Source organism: Asterias amurensis, chromosome 5 (genome assembly GCF_032118995.1).
Source record: "Asterias amurensis chromosome 5, ASM3211899v1".
Taxonomy (NCBI): domain Eukaryota; kingdom Metazoa; phylum Echinodermata; class Asteroidea; order Forcipulatida; family Asteriidae; genus Asterias; species Asterias amurensis.
Window position 1 is genome coordinate 7,169,577 of NC_092652.1, and position 22,876 is coordinate 7,192,452.

Consider the following 22,876-nt stretch of genomic DNA (forward strand, 5'->3'; position numbering starts at 1 on the left):
ACGTGCCGGCGCTCTACCAACTGAGCTATCTAGCCCTATATTGGCGGTGTCCCATAGGTTGGTAGAGCGCCGGCACGTTATTCCGGAGGTCGTTGGTTCTAATCCCACTCCAGTCAATTTTTTTTTCAACCTCAAAAATCATTTACAAATTTACCCAGTCAGTTTCCCTTGTGGTTTATATTGATAAATTATTATTATGCCACACTTCCAGCACCAACTCTGTGTTCCTTACCTTTCCAACCTCTCCTTGGGAGTGTGTGTTACACATCTGTCTTCAAGTAACTTTTCACGGCAATTAATCAGTCATCCTCGATTTGACTCTCTCGGCAAGCCAATGTGATATTATCTAATGATTACTAGCAATCACACGAATCTTCTAACTGTTTGAAATTAATTGCAGGTACGTTGATAAACAAATAGTTGTAATGATAACATTTTTGAACCAGGGAAAAAATAAGAGCAGGATATTCCTTTGGTAAATTTCAAAGCCCTGTATTCTCAACAACGTCAAAAACACCCTTGTTGCATAGAATTGTGTGCTTTCCGATGCCAGAGAAAGGCTTTATGCTGGAAGCTCTTCTAAGATTTAATAGTTTTGATGAAAAACTTCCTTTATCTCTAAAACTAAATTACTTGAAAAGGTGTGATTTTTAACAATGTTTTTACATATCAACAGCTCTCCAGTGCTCTTTACCAAGTAAGTTTGTATGGTCATTCATCTTTGTATTTGAATATAAACCAATAAATATCTACTGAATTCCAACTCTTAAGGACACCATTGGTTATTCTCAAAGACAATAAAACAAAATAACAGTCTGTGAACATTTTTGGTTCAATTGGTAATCGAAAATGCAAGTTACCTCAGAGAGAGCTGTTTCTCACGATGTTTTATACTATCAACAGCTCTCCATTGCTCGTTACCAAGTAAGTTTTGCCGCTAACAATTCTTTTAAGTAATTACCAATAGTGTCCAATGCCTTTAAACCTTCTTTCAGGTGAAATTGTATATTGAAGAGAAACACAACAATTGTACAAATGAAAGGTTGAACAGATTTGTGTTGAATCTGGGAGGGGGTGGGGTCAGTGAATACTTGAATCGTACAACAAAATATGCAGAGATATAAAGGATGGACAATATGTTTTCTTGATCTTTAACAAAAATAATTGGTAACTATTTTTGATAACAGAAAAATTCACCTAATGATTTGTGAATTTTTATGAACACATAGACACTATACACATTGCCATAAATCTTTATAATAGGAACTGTCATTATCAGGTAATTTGTAATAAGTAAAATGTAAATACATACTTAAAAAACACGTTTCTCTTTTAACATTACCGTTATTATATAAAAGAGTCCAGATAAACATAGATAATTCAGATTTTTGTGTAATTTTTTTTGACTGGATGTGACAACAATTATTGAAGACAATGTCTTAAAATAATTCATTGATTTTTCTTAACTGCATGAAGTTAAAGGGAAGGTACACGTTTGGTAATTGTCAAAGACCAGTCTTCTCACTTGGTGTATCCCATCATAACAATAAAATAACAAGCCTTTGAATTTTTTTACTCAATTGGTCATCGAAGTTGCGAGAAAATGATGACAGAAAAAACACCTTTGTTGGACGAATTTGTGTGCTGTCTGATAAGAATAAAAGGCTTCTAGCTAGAAGTATTTTATAATTTTAGTAGGAAATTACCTCCTTCACAATGGTTTATACTATCAACAGCTCTCCAATGCTCGTTACCAAGTCAGTTCTTGAAGTAAGATTGTGTTGAGTAGTTACCAAACGTATACCTTCCCTTTTACAAATGGATTCAGAAACATCCCCTTTAAACTACGCTTTGTGGTAGTCCTGATACAAAGACTTTACTTATGGCGAGGCTACCGTACCCCCCCCCCCCCACCCCGCCAAATTTGAAATAAATGCGAGCCTTAAGCCTTTGTATGGTAGAGTGACGTCACAGAAGTAGTTTAAAGATGCTATATCATATTTTTGGCCCCAAACATTAAAAAATGGTATTTCAAAGAGTATCACCCGCTCTAACGAAAAAAAGTTTAACTTTTACATTTAATGGCCAGGAACCATGACAAAAATTTAAAACGTTTCTTAGAAAACACATTGTCGGGATCCGGACAAAAACTAATTTTTAGCACTTTATTTCACTGCTACTGATAATTGGCGGACTTTTTCGAGCAATGGCTCAAATGAAAGCTTGTAACTTTCTCGACCCCCATCAAAATACCTATTGAATTTTAAATCAAAACTTTGGGTCAAATCGGCCAAAAATCTGACATAGCATCTTTAATGCACCGTAATTGTTGTAGCTCAAAATGGCCGTTCCGTTTGGCTTGTAAATAATTTGCCCTACTGGCTCAGTAATAAGTTTCCACTCTACGGGTCATACGGGGGAGTTTTACAATATCAACCCGAATACTATGGGGAATAAAACTCCTGATTTTTCTGTAGCAGAGCCACGATTTCTATAAGTAGAAATACTAGAAAACAAGTTCTATCGCACGGAATTTGTGGAACTCTGTCAAAGTTCTTCATGAGCACTTGTGCAGTAGATAGTAAAGGTGGCAGGTAGACTGTTCAATCATCGAGGGGCAACTATGAAGAATGGTTTCTTTTGCGGCAGATTTGTATAAAGTTCAATGAAGAATTCACAGCTACAAAAGGCTATAGCCTTGTGACTTTTGCATGTAAAAGTTTACAAGTAAACTTTTTCATGCACAATTTGACATAATACACTTTTTCATGCACAAATTTGAAAAGTACAAAAGGATTTTAGCCCTGTTCAGATTTTAACGCAAGTTTTGACAAGTACACAAGGCCTTGTAACTTTTTCATGCAAAATTTTACAAGTACACAAGGCTATATGCCTTGTGACTTTTTCATGTAAAATTTAACAAGTAAACTTTTTCATGCACAATTTGACATGTACACTTTTCCATGCACAATTTGACATGTACACTTGTTCACGCCAAATTTGACCAGTACACAAGATAATAGCCTTGTGACTTTTTCATGCAAAAATTGATAAGTAAACAATGTAATAGCATTGTACACTTTTTCATGCAAAAATTGATAAGTACACTTTTTCATGCAAAATTTTACAAGTACACAAGGATTTTGACAATAATACTTTTTAACGTAAAAATTCGAAAAGTACAATTTTTCATGCAAAATTTGACAAGTACACAAGGATTTTGACAAGTACACAAGGCTATATAGCCTTGTACACTTTTTTATGTAAAATTTGACTTTTTCATGCAAAATTTTACAAGTAAACAAGGCTATAGCCTTGTGACTTTTTCATGCAAAAATTGATTAACAAACAAGGCTATAGCATTGTACACTTTTTCATGCCAAAAAATGACAAGTACACACGGATTTTGACAAGCAAAAATTCGAAAAGTACACTTTTTCATGCAAAATTTTACAAGTACACATGCCTTGTTACTTTTTCATGTAAAATTTTACAAGTAAACTTTTTCATGCACAATTTGACATGTACACTTTTCACGCAAAATTTGACAAGTAAACAAACAATGTTATAGCATTGTACACTTTTTCATGCAAACAATTGACAAGTACAAAACGTTTTTGATAAGTCAGTTTTTCGCGCAAAAGTTCGAAAAGTACACGTTTTCATGAAAAATTTGATGACAAGATTTGCAAAATTTGACAAGTACACAAGGATTTTGACAAGTACACAACGCAATTTTGGACAAGTACACAAGGTACACCTTGTGACCTATTCATGCAAAAATTGATAAGTAAACAAGGTTGTAACATTGAACACTTTTTTTCATGCAAACAATTGACAAGTACGCAAGGATTTTGTCAGATACACCTTTTCGCGCAAAAATTCGAAAAGTACACTTGTTCATGCAAAATTTGACAAGTACACAAGGATTTTGACCAGTACACAAGGCTAACGCAATTTTGGACAAGTACACAAGGATTTTGACAAGTACACTTTTTTCATGGAAAATTTGACAAGTACTTTTTTTCACGCCAAATGGAAAAAAAGTTTACTTGTCATGTTTTACATGAAAAAGCTATATAGCCTTGTGTACTTGTCAAATTTGGCGTGAAAAAAAGTACATGTCAAATTGTGCATGAAAAAGTGTACTTGTCAAATTTTTCATGAAAAAGTGTACTTGTCAAAATCCTTGCGTACCTGTCAATTGTTTGCATGAAAAAAGTGTTCAATGCTACAACTTTGTTTACTTATCGATGTTTGCATGAAAAAGGAAATGGAAAGGTAATGTAAAAGTAGAATACAATGATCCACACAAGTTTGCCTCGAAATTGCGTGGTTTTCCTTTTACTGTGCGAACGAACACGGTCGGCCATTTATGGGAGTCAAAATTTTGACTCCAATAAATGGCCGACCGTGTTAGCCGACGAGGTAAAAGGAAAACCGTGCAATTTCGAGGCATGTTTGTGTGGATCATTGTATTCTACTTTTACGGCATCTTTCTACCCATATGCATATTATAACAAACGCTTTTCAATGACCAACTCGACCGATCCAAGGCAACGTGTTCCTTTAAAGACACTGGACACTCTTGGTATCTGTCAAATACCAGTATTCTCACTTGGTGTATCTCAACACGCATAACAACAAATTTATGATAATGTTGGCTCAATTGGTGATCACAGTTTTTTTTACAAGAAATTCTGATCACAGCGAGCCGTTTCTCACAATATTGTAGGTTAGAGCTCCCCTTTGCTCGTTACTAAGTCAGTTTTTATGCTAACAACTAACTATTTTGAATAATTGTCAATTGTGTCACTGCCTTTAAACAAAACAATCAATAGCCAATCGTTGTTCATCTAAAGATACTACTGTAGGTTAGACGTTCACACGACTAACAAATGGTGTTTTACACAAGCTAGCGGGAATTTGTTGTTTTATTGGACACGTTAATTGACGTAGGCCTACGAGTAATAGTTTGCTGCCACTGAATATTCATGAACCATCAACATATTGCGACGAATCAAGACAGTAAGCGCTACATTCGTTGAATATGCATGAACCATCCGAGTCACCGAACAGCTGCGTATAGTGGTATAGAAGTCAGTCTTTGCGTCTTTTCAAATCAGACAGTGATGCGGGGGAAAACCTGCCTAGAATGATATAGAGCTAAGAGCAGACGACGGGATTATCAGTTTGAGCGGGAAAATGGAGGAATATGTCAGGGGCACAGGTAGCAACACTGTGGCATGGATAATATATATAGGCATGCTGTGGTTAGTATCAGGCGATCGAAGGTAGGAACTGCAGTATAGATGTTGTAATGGTGTTTTTTATGTCAAAATTGGGTACAGTGTGTGTTTATGATTGGACAAGCGACTGCTTAAATGCCATTGTTTCAAGAAGAGCTCTCCACTTAACCTAAACATATCGAGCTAATTACAGTTGTTGTGGTTTGTATAATCGCTCATACACAGTTTGAATAATTGAGAGGGAAAGACCGTTTTTATTTTATAAAACTTGTATAGTATTTATTTCGCATACCTTGATACACTGACAGGGCCCATTAAAGACGGGCTACAGCCGTTTATACACTGAGTTGGTGTCATATTTAAAACAATCAATAATTATGGTATCTCATTATTCTGTGAGGTTCTTCATGCGTTTAGTGATGCATTTATTACCAATGTCGGTTTACTTCAATGTCAAGGAAAACAACTGCATGCATGCACACACTGACTAAACCGTAAAATGGATGCTGATTCCAATGGAAGAAGTTAGTGCTCTATTCATTATGAGAATCTGGTTTGGTACTTTAGCGGTTTAAAGGCAGTGGACACTATTGGTAATTGTCGAAGATCAGTTTTCTCACTTGGTGTATATCAATTATGCATAAAATAACAAACCTGTGAAAGTTTGAGCTCAATTGGTCGTCGAAGTTGCGAGATAATAACGAAAGAAAAATACACCCTTGTCTCACGAAGTTGTGTGCTTTTGGATAGTTGATTTCGAAACCTTAAATTCTTAATCTGAGGTCTCGAAATCAAATTCGTGGAAAATTACCTCTTTCTCGAAAACTACGTCACTTCAGAGGGAACCGTTTCTTACAACGTTTTATACCATCAACCTCTCCCTATTACTCATTACCAAGTAAGGTTTTATGCCAATAAGTATTTTTAGTAATTGCCAATAGTGTCCACTGCCTTTAAAGGCACTGGACACTAATGATTACTCAAATTAATTGTTAGCATAAAATACTGAGGTAACGAGCAATGGAGAGCTGTTGATGGTATACATTTTAATTTTGAAACTGCTCCCTCTGGGATAACGTATAGTTTCGGAGAGAGAGGCAGTTTCTCAGTCATAATATATTAAAAAAGTTCAGGCCTGTAGCCTTTTCAAGAGGCATTTGGAAGCACACAAATTTTGCAACAAAGTGTGTTTTCTTCCATTGTTCTCTTGCAAGTTCGATGACCAATAGAGTAAAAATCATGTTCACAGCAGTTTCACAGATTTGTTATTATATGTATATGTTGGGATATACCAAGTGAGAATAGTCTTTGACAATTACCAAAGCCGTCCAGTGCCTTTAATATTTGGTAATCACCCTGAAAATGAATGGCAATCAAATAACAACTTTTGGTTTATAGAAAGCCTAGCATATACAACAGCTTTCGATAGTAAAAAGCATTTTGAAAATCATTTTAATTCGAAGTAATGCGGTTATGTAAAAAAGATATTTAGTTGTTATATTAACAAAGTTGAACCTGAAAAGCGTAACAGTCAGATACGATTTTCGGATTGTGTAACCTTGTTCATGATAACTCTTCCTGCGGAGACATTTTCGCTCCAGATTTTCGGCGATATCTCAAAACGCGACCACCTCTCGAATCCCGGTAATGCCACTTGTGCTATTGAGTATGGCACTCAACCATATTTGCTTTGTTAAAAGTTGGAGAGGTGGTGCATTATGCTCTATCAACCAGGATGATACCCATGCCTAAGTTCTTACGGAATTTATGAAGAGGGTAACCCTGATTCAGACCATTAAGGCGGTAACCTTGTTTTAGCCCCTGGAGTAGGTGGCAACGTGCCCTTGGTGGCAGTTGATTTGAGTCGATATTGCCCGTATCAGGAAAGTGCCTAAGCCATCTCTTTGAAGTGAAATTAGGCGATGTCTGAAAAAAAAATATAAAAAAATTCAGCCCTAGCTATTGTTGTCATCACCATTGAATATCTTTGAACATGCAGCGTTATAACACACATTATAAGAACTCGCATCATCATGTCAATTCGTGAATAATGTTATTTTACAAATAAATAAACACATTTTTATACTGGGTATAATAAATCTCGTCGGCGCCGTATAGCCTAACCAGCAGAACCCAAACACGGCTGCAACTTGTACGGGGGAACCGTTATTTTTGTTTACAGTGACTCTGCTTTACCTTGACAATGACGGCTGGCGTACCGTACTCAGTAATGATGTACAAATGAGCCAGTTAAATTGCAGATGCAGATGCACATGTTGGGACAGAAAATCAAACAGCACATGTCACTGAGTTCAACTAAGGCCAGGATATGGAAAAACATAAAAGCACTAGGCTTCACATGTCCATACATATTGGTTATGATTGTGTAATGCATTTTCACACATACATACTAATACTTGTAGGCTAACCTGTTTATAACATCATGACATCAATGTTTATTGAATTGAATTGAGGTCCTAACTTTTCCTTTTTGGAAGAGCAAATTCATTCCTATCTAGTTTCAACAAACAGAGGTGGATACAGCTGTATGCAAAATGGATATTAACACAAATACTCAAGAACCGAAAGCCAAACACCACTCTTCGATTACACAGCATCGAGTTTGAGTTTGGTATCGCCATTTGCTCTATGGTATCGCCAACACAAGCTCTAATAGTCGGTACCTTCTGAAGACCAAGGACAAAACAAAAAATGGAAAATAAAAGGACTCCATATGGATATAAAGATCGGGGTGCTCCACAAGAAATTGTGTGTACAAAGTCTAAGGGAAAATCTTAAGTATTACAGGGACATTGAAAAGAACAAAAGATGTCTCCAAATATAATAGGGATGCAATGAGAATCTGTGTTTTCGTGTGTAATGTGTTTTTACGGGAGATGTCTGTTAGATTTCTTTAAATACTTGATCAACGGGGGGAAATTTCTGTAGGATTTTATTATAAACTTGGTGACAGTATAATGCAGTGGCCAGGGGCTAATTCACAACGAAACAAGTGTTTTGTAAAAATGTGCACTCTTTTCTCTAAAGAGATGCAGTTTTTGTGTGTGCAAAATACCCAGGCTCTGTGTGTCATCAAAGGAAAAGCGACTTCACTAATTAATATTTTCATTGGTATGGACACAACAACACAAAATTTCACCTTTTTACGAACATTGTCTGTGGAGAACCAATGGATTGTGTATGTTGATCATTTAAATTAGAAAAAATAGCGCACACAAAGTGACTTGTTTTTAGTGGTATAGGCCTATATGTGTAACAGCAATGTCATATTGCTTGGTATGAACGTACATGACCTATACACAAATCTTCTAGCATAATAGCTTGGTATAAGGAGATACAATATAAACCATCTAGCAATTAACCTGTGCTTCATTTCATGGGGCTGCTAAAAAGACACTGGAAGTATTTGGTTACTTTCAATGACAAGTATTTTCATTTGGCGAAAAGCATTAGTTTATGCCTATGCAGCACTATTGATTATTATAACACCATAACACCCCTTACACATATTCTGCCTTTATATTGGTTAATAGCTCGTCACAATGATATGTCTTAGTTTTACTAGACGACGGCCGTGTACTATAACACGGCGTGCAGTACCCAGACGTATTTTTACCCACCTCGAACCCTATCAGTTGTGCATGTGTATCTGAAACGCGCGTACGTCGAACGTGAAACGTGTACGAAGATAATACAAAGTCCGTTTGGGTGTCATAAAACCAATACTGACTGCTTTAACTCGTGCTATGGTTAAAACTACGACTCCCTCGGTGATCCCCGGACGGTTTTGTATACTATCCACCCGAAGTTGCATTTGAGAAACTTTTTGTCTGGTTTCTTAGAATGTGAACTCAATGTACGGAAAGTTCCTGCGTGGACATGACCGCTACGTATTTAAGCGATATCTAAAAACGTGACACGTTGAAATTAAATTTCCTACATTTGTAAAAGGATAACACAAAATTAAACGGTTCAAAAAACCAAAGGAATACTTTCCCTATGAAACTTCAATAGAGCTTCATCATTATTTTCTCCGATTGTGTAAAATTTGTTACTTTATAATGTAAAATTGGTCGTTATTGAGTGGGATGAGATTTGTAATAAATCCGCGGCAGCTGAAAATAATCGGGTTCCGAAGAAAATACAATTTTGAACTGGACGTCCATAATGCGCTTTATATTATGATAGACCTATGGGTGACCACGGAGGTAATTTATAATAGATTAAGCCGTTGAGCACGACCAGAATAAATAATATATACGTGACATGTAATCTGAAGAACTGCAATTTTTATTTGATTCTCCCCCCCGCATCAAAATTATGACACGTTTCGATCGTAAAATGAATTGTATTAACGATATGAAAATAAGGTGAGCCTTAATATAAATAGTAAGGACTTTAATGCGCACTTCTCCATAAACAAAAACGATCAAGCCGCCTACACAAAGAGGAAACACTATAATACAGAATGAAAATGATAGATATTGTTATACTTGCACTGAAAGTAAACCTCATGTAAACAAGTGAAAATTCAGTTTATTCTTGAAGTTTTCGAGTGATATTATTTTGCACAAAAGGGAGCTGAAACCACTCCCGATGCACCTGACTATATTATTATATTTGCCAATAGCAGGGTTTCTGAGTAAAACATTCATGTAAGTGTACAGCACCCCCCCCCCCCCCTTCCCCACCCATCACTTGTTTTACACATTACAAGAACTATGCTGACAATCGTGTTAAAGGCAGTGGACACTATTGGTAACTACTCAAAATAATTGTTAGCATAAAATCGTACTTGGTACGAGCAATTGGGAGTTGTTTATAGTATAACACATAATGATAAACGGCTCAATCTGGAGCATATTATTCAAATAATTAAAAGACCACATGCCTTAAACATTGTAATAGGCATCATCCAATTTGTGCAACGAATGTTATTTTATGCATAGGGTGAATACTGATCTCTAACAACGACCAAAGGTGTCAATCAGCGCCTTTAAAAACCACCTAGCCTACACCATGGAGGAAGAAAATTTCCTCCTCGATGCCTACACCATGCTTTACCTCATTAAACCAATTCAAATCATGCGACCGTTACCATTGACCTAGAAAGTGTCCTCAGTGCCCTCATTGGATGGTCAATTAATCAAAACTAAAGACTCCAAATGTCTTTTCGCTCAAACAGCGTGGTGGCGCTATAAGAGCAAATGAAAACACTTACAAGTTCCAGACAACATATTCTTAAAGACCTACATTAGACAATGTTGAAACGTCGAGCTGATGCCACGACCAGAAAGGATAACCATAAAGATTTATCTCTAACAATCAACTAAATGGCGTTGTTTTGAACATGCTGCTGTCATGCAAATTGAGACAGTAAATTGTATGTTCAATGAGCCGGTGTCGCATGCAATTATGTCCTCTATACAATACTATCCGGAGGACATTATTGCATATGCAATAATGTTCGCCGGACGGTTTTGCATATGCAATCGTGTCCGCCCGGATGCTGCTGCATAATGCAATTGTGTCCGCCCGGACACATTTGCATATGCAGTTGAGTCCGCCATCGTGCAAAACCTCCCTTGCTGTAAATTAAACGCCCTTGGTCGACGGAACACGTTCGCCATTTTGTTTACAAGCTAAGTGCATGTCATGAACGACATGGGAAATGTTCGGCCGTTGGGTATTCGCTGCAATAATAAATTACGTGAATATTCATGCTGCATATACGTAGGTTCAGTTCATGCACGCTCGCATACGCGCGCACATACGTACATGTACAGTCATGTACATGTCCACCGGACGGTTTTTGCATAGCCCGGACACGATTGCATATGCATAAGTGTCCGGAGCGGGCAGTGTTGCATGGCGGACACAATTGCCTCACAACCTCTTTCGGAGCTTGTACTACTACTACTCATCAAAAAACATATATTTGCCAGGGCAAATTATTTACGTTGCCGCGCACTCTGTATTGAATGATTGACTTTTATTTGTTGTCCGTTTATAACCGCATCAACGAGTATACCGTGTATGGTCAAAAGCGGAATAATCGGCGGGAAATATCCGGAATATTTGGCGGGAAATATGACGACAGGAAAAAATATACAAAGAGAGCGCAGCGGTCGGCGTTGTCGCTCGTCGAAGAATATTGACAGGCAATATTGATACGAAAGAACACGGCCTGCAGGTCGAGTGACTCTTAGGGAAACAGTCCAACAGCCTTTAATGGTATGACGAGAGCTTTTTAATCAAGAAGTCACCATTTATAAACGTGTTATTATACCGCCTTGTTTACTTTTGGCCTTGGGGTTTAGGCTGAGATGGGTAACGATCGGTCTTGGGTTTCCCCCCGCGGGTTGTAACGAACGATTTAACGGTTGCGGGTCAGCTACGTGTTTGGGGTTGGGTTTTAGCATCTCAAACCATTGCCATTGCTCTATGGTTTCAGGGTTTGTGCGCACGAGATGTTCACATTTTGAGAGCAGGCATAAATAAGGTCGATAAAAATGTAACTTGCATTTATCAATTTTGCTTTTCGTTATAGTGGTTTGGTACTTGTTCTGAATCGGGCGTAGCCTTAATATACTTCACTACCGATTGTAAGAGGGGAATCGTCATGGCTCGTTAAGATGGGGGGACAGTTAGTACCCAAAAACATATTTTGAAAACTGAGGAAAACAAATAATTTTGATCGTCTACGACCGATGTATAGACCCCTTTGTGACGTCACACGCCCAAACAGCGCCCTCATTGAAAAGTGTTCGTTTTCATTGCTTGACCTCAGTGATGGCGGTTATAGACGGGTCCCCTGTCTTTATTCGCAAGGATAAACACAGGCACTGGTGTTACAGAACAAACGATTTCATTTGATACAATTCTTTCAAAAGCTAAACATGCAGTGACGGTAAACTTTAAATGTGTTTGATAGGTCCGAGAGGTGATATTTACAAGCTGCACTTTCGGTCGTCTGTGTCAGCATGCATCTAGTACAATATTCATGCAAAATGCTGTTTGATTTATATATTCGTATGATTTGACTGCGAATCTCAATGTGAAATAAGTGAGATTTTAAAGGTGCTTTTGGAAGGGGGTTGACGTAGGCTCCAGGCTGGTATCTAAGTGTGACGTCAGATGAGGCTGTGGCGGCCAGTCCAAGGGATCTACGACTTTGATCATGGTTCAAATAAGCCTTTGAAATGAATCAAAATTGTGCATGATGATCGACATGTGTGAATATTCTTCAAAACGATAATAACCTGAAGTCAACATACGCTATAATTATAATAGTGAGAATTCCATTTCAGTTCGTGTCATGACAATTTCATGATAATTACGATGTCTATTATTTTCATACAACACCGTTAACTGCCTATTGAAACTGTTGAAATTGAACAGACTATTAAACAACGCACTTCGGTTTCCCTTTTGATCTGGCGCCAGTGCCAACGACCGTTGAAGTGATGCGCTTAAGTAGCACTGCGACTGCCATTAAAAAAACAAAAGTGATCAGTTCCGATAGCGTACAGTTAAAGTAAAGCCTACCATTATATTATTTATCCGTAAGCTTGATTGTCCTGGCGAACTGTGTGCAGGTTTAACAAAAATTACGAAGGGCACAATCTTCAATCACGGTCGGTTTGAACATCTCGGCTGTCAGACTGTTCCGCTGACAACGTAATTACAGTAACGATCACAATGAAGTGTCCGGAAATCTAGCGGGAGCCGTGAGTGTCGCATGAGCAACTCGCAATCATGTTATGCTAGTCAAGATAGTTTGAGGGTTTGATGTATTCCCATATGTTTATACAGCGAATATCATTGTTGAATTAGCAACATCGATATGTTGCAATATTATTGTTCTTATTTTATGCACGCGGTGCTGTCGGCCGCTGCAACCTGATGTTCTGTTTTTGTGTGTTTTTTAAAAGTTTTTTTTACAGTACATCGCTTGATTATTATTCGGTACCTATACACCCCCATCCAATGGTTTAATTTACAAAACTATTCAAAGCACTGCTAACAGCAGAATGACATGAACAGTAACACAATTTTAATTAAAACAGTCTTGAGTAAAACAATAAATTAAATTAAATTAAATCTACTTCACACACAAACGGAGATGTTTATAAAACTGTTCAAGTAAAAAAAAAAAAAAAAAAACCTAGGGGAAAGAACAAGGCAAGAACATCCATAATAAACATACAGCTGAATAGTCACAAAAGCATGTTAGGAACATAATTATACAAAATATAAATAAGGGAAATTTATCAACAAAATAATAATTTGCATATGAGATCACTACTTCAACACCGATGGCTATTCAACTTACTACAAAGCTACGTACTTTCAAACAAGTAATTGTTGTACAATGGCTGCTGGTACCTATTTACAATTTTATTGTAAACCGGTGTGGCATAGAATTTGTATTTATAATTATATAATTTGATTAAAAAGTGCGGCTCTTGCTGAATCGGAGCTGCAGTAAAAAGCTGTACTATCCCCAATGAGATTATCTCCATCACAAAGAACGATTATGCTCATCAGAATGCACATGAGAATTTACGAGAAAGTGTAGATTCGTGGTACATTGCAGTCACTCATCTACACTTTAGAGTATGTAATTCTCTGTTCGTGTACTTTGACGACCGTTGGCCACATTTTAAAACTATTTTGTAGAGTATAGTTGTCCGCAGATTTACATTTAAACTTACACCGTTTGAAAATAATGAATGGTAAAAAGCGTACCTTACAATATTAGTTGCTGAGGTGATGTAGTTTTTGAGAAATGAGTAGAACAATGTCTCATGATCACTGAGACAAACAATATTTTCATACTCATTTCTCAAAACCACAGCATCTCAGCAATTAATAATTTCATGGAAGCTTTCTTCTATCAATATCTTCAAACTGTGTACGTTTAATGTAAATCTGTGGACATTGTGTTTGTTGTCCTACAAAAAGTACATAGACCCTTTTGTTTGCAATACATTATTGTACACAATGTCTGTAGAATAAACAATGAACTGCAGGTATATACATTTTGATGATTACTTTTGTTCAGAGTAATGTTTCAGGGTTCAAGATATCTAAAGGTTACACGAGGGGATATTAAAGAGACTTCGATCTCAGAGTTAATTATTTTTTTTTTAAATGTATAAACTTGGTTAAACAAGCTCAATGCAATTCATAAATTTTTTTTCTCTTGATGTGGAGTTATACTACTCCGTTTATTCAACAACAATTATCAGAAACAGCATACATCAATACAACAAGCTCCAATACCTCTTCTTGTTTGAATGTTATATATAGGGTCTCCAGTCAGATGCTATCCAGTGTCGACACTACAGATTATGATCAACGCATCCGACCAAACAGCAATGGTGAGTTAAACACATAGTTCATTTAAAAAAAAAAATTATAATTGCTCCCGACCTCCATACAAATACACACTCAATGAAAAGGTTATGCCCAAGGTTGAGTTTTTATTTTGTCAATAGGATGTTAACGCAATCACTTTAGATGATGATCGTTAAATTTCATTTTGACGATTAGGTTGATTAATCAACTAATCAACAAATATTTATAAGCGGCTAACTTTTTTTGCCAACCTCAAGTTTACTTTATACTAGGCTGTACTGATATCTAAGTTGTTATTTAAGTGTAATATTGTTTCATTTTGTTGTTTTGTTCTATGTTTTGTTATTGTTTGAGTGGGGTCTCTACTTGACAAGTTGACTTCTTGGAGACCTCAATCCTCACAAACATCCTTATGTTTCCCTAATTACTATAAAATAATGTAAAGAATGCCAATTTTCTTTGAGTATGGGAAAAACTAACATAAATGAATGGATGAATGAAAGTGATACTTGCGTGAGGGTTTTTGCGGAGACCTGGATGTGAAATTTGAATTTATTTTTGTATGTCGAGATACTTTTTATGATTATTTGATCGATTCCTCCAATATAATTAGATTTACTATTGGGTGAAATACAAAGATCATTTCGACCAACTAACACACTTGGAAAAACTATACTATTGTTTTGACCAAACATAAATATCACCTTACACTGTAGTGGTGGTGCACACTTTCAAGACATATACAAAAAGAAAATGGCGTACGCATGAACACGAGCCAACTCAAGGGTTTGTATTGGCGTTCTCTGGTGAATGAAAAGTGATTATACAGAACAACAATTATCAATACCTAAAGAGAGCCATATACATCCCATCATGTTTGAAATAGAATAACTTACAATTACCTTTTGTATGAGCACTCGGTATCGTATTGAATTCGATATTAAAACAGATTGCTGTGTTAGTGTGGCAGGCCCTTCGCTGTAGGGTTGATTACATTGTAGGATATATCTCACTACCATGCAAACACAGTAATGGTAATTTACGGGATGCCGTCTTCAACGAACCGTGGAGGTACAAATCGACTAACGTGGAACCTTTTTTGAAGAAATATTGATTGTAAGTGATAAGTGTTTATCAGAGTACGTTTTGTTGTTGTCGTATACGGGAGCTGCTTAAAGGGGACACTGAGAGAGAAAGACAATTATTAAGACATAAATGACTTACATTTCATATTTATGACTTATAACAAGTCATGACTGATAACTTGTAAGAGACTTGGTTTGTACAATGACTTCTGTCACAGGTCATGTCTTTATGTTTTAAAATATTTCATGTGTATGACTTCGTAGCCACAAATATTAACTGTGATTTAACGGGACTGACTTTAAGCTAAATAATAATTATCTGATAGAAATTATAAATATGACTGATATCTAATAATTTTGACTTTAAGTACAGGTCATAAGGCCTTATCTTATAGGCCTAAAGCTAATTTAATTGGCGCAAACAAATAACTGTGTCGTATGCTTATTCATAATATATGAGATAATTATATGTTTCACCTATGACTTTAGCCCGGTTCATACCTACTGCGAATTCGAATGTGATACGATAATTGAAGTCATAAATTCGAATAAGTGAGTTGTGCTCAACCCTCTTGCGAAAATCGCAGCGAAAACAGAGTTGTAACGTTTTATTTGAGTTCGACATTGCCGTGTAGCACGCCAAGCCCTGCCGTTGCACCCACTGGTGACAGACGTCGCGCTTTTGCCGTGACGAGTCGAATTAAATTCTCAGGTGGGCAATTTTTAGTGTCACAGCTCGAATTGTCATCATGTCACATGGCTCTTTAGCAAAGGTTTTTCCCGCGTCGCCGTTTTGAATTAATTTAAGTGCGTTTGTCACCGATTCGTTTAATTGCCGCACTTTTGTCGCGCGAAAATCATTTGAGTTCGACACGGCAAAAGAGCGACGTTTAGCGCAGGCCTAAGTCAAACGTACGGCTTCCTCTTAATTTGTGTAATATCCTAATGCAACGCTTCCGTATTGACGTCAGGTAGTGGAACATGTTTTTCTGTTTTGGTTGTGATTCATGCGCTCGGTATATGTTCCATCTACATTTTAATGATCATCGGGTTCCGTCTGTCATAATGTCAACCTGTCTCAACAATATTGTTCATTTTACCTGATGGTTCCGCCGAGGTGATGAGGTGGCGTGAATGTGACTACCTGAGCATTGTTGATGGATCGTTTCAATATAAATATAAACGAATCGTAGTGTGAAACGCAACGGTTGATTTCAATCGTGGCTCGAGGCGAAATGTATGATGGAAAACCTATGTCTCACATATTATGGTTTAATTGCAAAGCAACATGTATATATCTGAACCACAAGATGCAGATTTACTGTATAGGTAAAACTCTACTGATGACATACCCATACTAAAGGTAGGGTCATAATTGGTAAATACTCCAAACATTTATGGCCACATTACAAACTTAAGCCCGGTGTATACTTTCTGCGAACGTGAATGCGAATGATATTCGAATGTTCACGTCGCATGGGCTATTTTCGCAGCAGATTTTTCGCAGGAGTGAGCATATTTTTGTTTGGTGACGTCAAAATCGTACCGCATTCGCAGTGGCATGAAGTATGAAAAACTACAGCTGTTGGTGCAATCTATCTTGTGACAGGATTCACAAATTGTCCCTTTGTTAACGTCTATTTTTGTTAAGTCTCATTATTGTTTTAAGTGCGTGGTGATTGTTTGTTGTTCGGATTGTTTGTAACACTTAGCTATTGTGTGTTTTAACTATCGTGTATTGTGTGTTTTAAATGTTTAACCTTTAGCTCTTTTTAAATATGTTTTAGTATTATAATGTACATGATCTAGTGCAATTCAACCGTATCGGTTGTCATACTGTTCATTTTTTTGTAATGTTTTTATGAAACAAACCAATAAATATAAATATATAACATTCCATTCGAAGTTCATTTGAATCTGAGAAACGACTAGTGCTTGAACCGTATCTCAGATTTGTGGGCGTTGGTAATGTCGTTGCATGGTACTTGTTTCTTTCACCTCGTTAAACGTGGACGAGTAAAACGTTCTTGTGAAAGCACCGGGACAGTTTTCGGTTGTTTCTATAACAATAAGAGACTGTGTTTATCTCAATATTGTTCACATGAGACTTTTAATGTTTCTATTTTTTATTTATTTTTTGCCTGTAAATCAGGGTTATTTTGAAAAAAAAAATCAAAATTCAAAATCAAACACATTTTTAATGACTGAATATTTACGTCACTTTACAGTTCTCCCGCTTCACTTTCGATAAGCTATAAAACAAATATCTATCAAAACCATATTACGTTACTAAAATTTGAGTTACGTAAAGTAATCTCCTCAAAGCCAAAGAGAGTAAAAACCCTGAAACTATCGTCACAGCGTAACAAGATCTCAAAGTTTCAAAGCAAATTCCCAAATCCCCTGTCGGCAGGTCTCGTGTTCCAAAGACGTTGTGTTTAATTGAGCATGTTCAAATCCCAATGGACCTGTACTACCCCCAGGGCGAGTTTCCATCCATGTCGGATTACAGTAATGCCAGTTACCCGAGTCGAGGGTTTTTTTTCTGAAAAATTATGCGTTCAGTGCGTTTTTTCGAAGGAGCAAAGTATGTGTTCACAGACAATTAAATGATTTAATTCACAACTTTTGTCACTGGGAAAATCACCGCTGGTTTCAAAAATGTACCCTTTCTCCATGGTAAAACCTGTAGCTTAGGCTATATGGTAATCGATAACATAGGCGTACTGGGAATGGATTGAAAAAAACGTAGCAATGTTACCTGCAGCACTCGTGAAACGTTCACGGCCGTGGCTGACAGAAAGTACGACCGCTGGCATTCGTGTTTTCAACGAAACTTTTTATGGTTGGTTTGAGTAACCGGTTGGTTTGATATTGGATATTGAGCATTGACATGTTTGTACAGCGAATATCGATGTTGACTTTAAGGTATTGGATGTTGGACATTGTTATGTATGTACAGTAGATGTCTACTCTGACTTGTTTAACGATATTTGATATTGGACATTCTCGTGGGTTTACACAGTGAATGTCCACCTTAAAGCCATTGTACACTTTCGGTAATAAGTATTGTCCAAGTCCCACACTTCGTGTATCACAACTTATATATAAAATAACAATCCTGTGGAAATTTAGGCTCAATCGGACATCGGAGTCGGGAGAAAATAAAGGGAAACCCCACTCCTGTTTTCGCGCGTTTCGCAGTGTCATGACATGTGTTTATAACAAATCCGTAATTCTCGCTAACGAGAATTTATATTGTTTTACCGTTTTATCAAAAAGTAAAGCATTTCATGGACTAATATTTCAAGAGAGGTCTTTCACCATTACCTTCTGTAAACCCTGTAAATTATTTGAAAATCTGTGAACTTTTTTTTTTCTTCTGTACCGAAAGGGTCCAATGGCTTTAAACATCGATATTGGATATTGGCTTGCCTCACTGCTTCACAATGTTACGGAAAACCAGGTCACACACGTTCACACAGGGCCCAATATTTGAATGCCCGCGAGACTGTGAAAGAGACAGGTTACCATGGCGATCAGCTTCCTGTGTCCGTCTGAACATAATTACAATCCCATCCTATGTACTCATCATAACATATCATTCTACACATTGTGCTATGGTTTGTTATGAATCAAGACTCCCAGGCATGTTTAGTGACACACACAACAAGAAAATCATAATATTTGTTAACACCCGCAACAAACTTGTAATATTTTGTATTCGTACAGCTTAAAGGTAGTGGACACTATGGTAATTACTCAACATAATTATTAGCATAAAACCTTACTCGGTAACGAGTAATGGGGAGCTTGGTAGTAAAAACTTTGTGAGAAACGGCTCCCTCTGAAGTAACGTAGTTTTCGAGAAAGATGTGATTTTCCACGAATTTGATTTTGAGACCCCAGAGTTAGATTTTGAGATCTCGAAAACCAAGCATTTGAAAGCACACAACTTCGTATGACAAGGGTGTTTTTTTCTTTCATTATTATCTCGCATGTTCGACGACCGATTGAGCTGAAATTTTCACAGGTTTATTATTTTCTGCATACGTTGAGATACACCAAGTGATACTGGTCTTTGACAATTACCAATAGTGTCCAGTGTCTCTAATTTGTGAAACAATGCATCCATCTAGGTTTACCTTTCAGAGTACTTTTCCGAGTTTATTCTGAGTTAATACCTTTCCGAGTGCACCCTTTTTAATGTAACCCTTACGAGCCATTCTTTATGGGTTTAACTTTCCAAAATTATGATCACGAAATTATATGGAAAGGTTTGCGGTAATTAATTACCATCTCTAAGGTGGTTCTGGTAAGAACCGTTGTTTTCAGAACCACCCCAACTCATTAGAGATAGTCATTACATGGTGTTACCGCAAACCTTTCCATATCGTAAATTCTATTTAAGAAATTACTTTCCGAAGCTACCTTTTCAACTCTACCTTTTCAAGGTTTCCTTTCCAAGAACATCATACCATGGAGTAAGCAAGATCAGAGGAAAACTATAACAAACTATGTGCATTAGCACTCTAATTACTTTTTCACCGAAGTCCGGATAATTTGACGTGTGTTAATTAAACATTGGGACCAATTAGAGAAAACAGCCAATGCTATCGTAATTTGATACAACGATATCCTCATCCTCGCATGAGTTGTGCACTAATTTGACAAATTGCCTTCGTTGTCGTAATTAAACTCCGTTGCAATTAAAGATTATCGGAATGACATATTGGAATAGTATTGGTATGTTGAATTAAACCGGTTGGGAGTATTAGGAAATGCAGTTTTTGGTCCATAAGCTCAGCTCATTTGTCAATGTCTATAAAGAAGAAAATTAACAAAAACTGATTAGGCGTTGAGGAAGGAGATACGATACGTTCTAAAAGTGAGGATTTTTTTGTGCGATCATGATTGCCTGTTAGACGTCATGTATTAGTAATTATTAGCATTTGAGAATCATTTTACTTTAAAGTTAAAATGTGGCTATGTAAAAAGAAACGTTACTGTCAGACACGTTTCTCAGATTGTGTGTCAATATTATGGATTTTTATTCCTGTGTGAATAAGACTTTTGGCGATCACGCAAAAAAGGTAGGCTCTACATTATTATTTTAATTACCCTTTCGCAGGTTAGTATTAGTGGATAAATATCTATGTTTATTTATGATTAATATAATAGATAGGTTAATAAACACGATGTTTTCCTTCCCTTTAAATTATTCATAACTTTTTAACCTCCCGCATCGAAATATATAACGCCAAATCCATCGAAAGCAATGCTCCATGGCACTTACTACAGAGAAACATTTCAAAAAAATAGTGGTGATGAATTGAAAACGATTTTCTTTCAGTTTCTTCTGCGTGTCAAAACATTGGATACCGGATTTTCATCAAAATACTAAAGTTTTTTAATCAAAGAGGCAATGGACGCACGACAAAATTACACGATTGACAGAAATTCCATGTTTTTGAATGTAATAAAAACATTTGTTTTCTTGGTCTGCCTCTGTCATCTACCGGGGAGCAATGACCGGTAGTCCGGCGTGGTGCCCCCTGCATTTCAATCAGGTCTCACTCAGAAAAGCTTGTTACTAACTTGTTGACTGAACGATACCATTCCCATCAAAACAGTCAAGACACGTTCACGGGAAGAAAACAAAACTCGGTTGTCACTAGCAAGATGGCATTTCTTCGTTTCATTTCATTTCTAAGTTCTATAGTGGTGAAGCCAATGACTCTCAGAACGGCGCACTTCACTTCACTTCAATTCAATTCAATTCAATCAACATTTATTTCCATATTGCTGAAAAACGCAGAAGGCTAACAACGGTACAGACAGTCAAGAGTTGGTAAAAAAGTAATAATGAAAATAAAATAAACAATATATTTAATGTAATTGATACGGATCAAGCAAACATGAGGGCCAGGAAGCCACGATGGCTTGTTTTGAAATGCCTAAAAACAAAACTTTACTTTTATAATGAGTATAAGAAACCAGCTCGCATCCTGAAATTATACCCCAACTCATTCTCTGAGAACATCTAACTAGAATTATTTTGATGTATTATTCATATTCGCCCACTTTAAACATTCATTGTCGATTCTTTATGCACTTCTTTTGTGTCCATAAAGAAAGGGAAAAAAAAAAACGTTCGAAAAAGATTTTCAAAAGTACTGTAGTGAAAGTCTTGGGGTCATACTTAGCAGCTTTGCGGCTAATTTGGCGGCTGACAGAAGTCATGTTAGTTTTAAAGTAATCCGAGCTGTAATAAGGCGATTTGATACAATTTATAAACGCTTAATATACCGGACGATTAGTCTAGTGATTAAAATTCATCAGGATCATGTTGATAAATCACCTCACTCCTATAAAGGGGATTATAATGGAATGATAAGTGTATAACTCAAGCTCTAATGACCTGACTATACTTCCATCACAAGCTCTCGATGATCAAGGAAGCAATTTGTTTCCAACGTGTCAATTACTTTATTGTAAGCTCTGTAATGAAAAGTGAAGCTGTAGAGGCTGACATGCAGCCACACTACTGCTCCGATACAGTGTTATTATTTCATTAAAAAAGGCTTTGCAGCAAATATTGTAAGTGAAGTGCTATTGTAAAGACGCTGTTTTTAAACACTCTCTCCAAATGAAGTTGTCTCAATGGGACGAGTATTATACATTTGGTGCTTACATAAAAAACACTTTAAAAGGAGTCTTTATATACGAGTGGAAAAAAATGCAAGTCGCTAACCTCACGTTAAAATGGTGTAAATTGTCAATATGTTCACTATCCTTCTTTCTGTGCAAAAGTTGTCAACATCCAAAACATCTGATGACACAATTCAGAGATTAATGAGTGTCTATATTTGGTACAGGAATGCTTTGTTTCAAAGGATATTTAGTCAGTCAAAAGTGTCAAATTATTTGGGTGCTGCCGAAAGTCAAGACAATAACCGAAACACCCTGTACAAAATGCACACATTTATGTTTTTGGCAAGATGATTTTAATGTTAACAAATTTGCAATGGAAGTGTATTGAATACAATCATGGCAATCTAAGCCATTTTAACGCAATGACAGAAACTTGTAATTTGTTCCCCTCACATGAGGACTTACTTATATAGGTGGATTGCACGTGACTTCACATTGACCACC

General features: G+C 36.7%; 1 protein-coding gene across 1 annotated transcript in view; it reads left to right on the top strand.

Moving 5' to 3' along the window:
* Window positions 1-5,205: 5,205 nt before the first annotated feature.
* LOC139937330 (glycine receptor subunit alpha-3-like) overlaps window positions 5,206-22,876 on the top strand; it is a 40,485-nt gene continuing 22,814 nt past the window's right edge. The window contains exons 1-2 of the mRNA XM_071932435.1: window positions 5,206-5,294; window positions 14,586-14,656. Coding sequence (XP_071788536.1) covers window positions 5,206-5,294; window positions 14,586-14,656 — 160 coding nt within the window. The remainder of the gene's footprint in view (window positions 5,295-14,585; window positions 14,657-22,876) is intronic.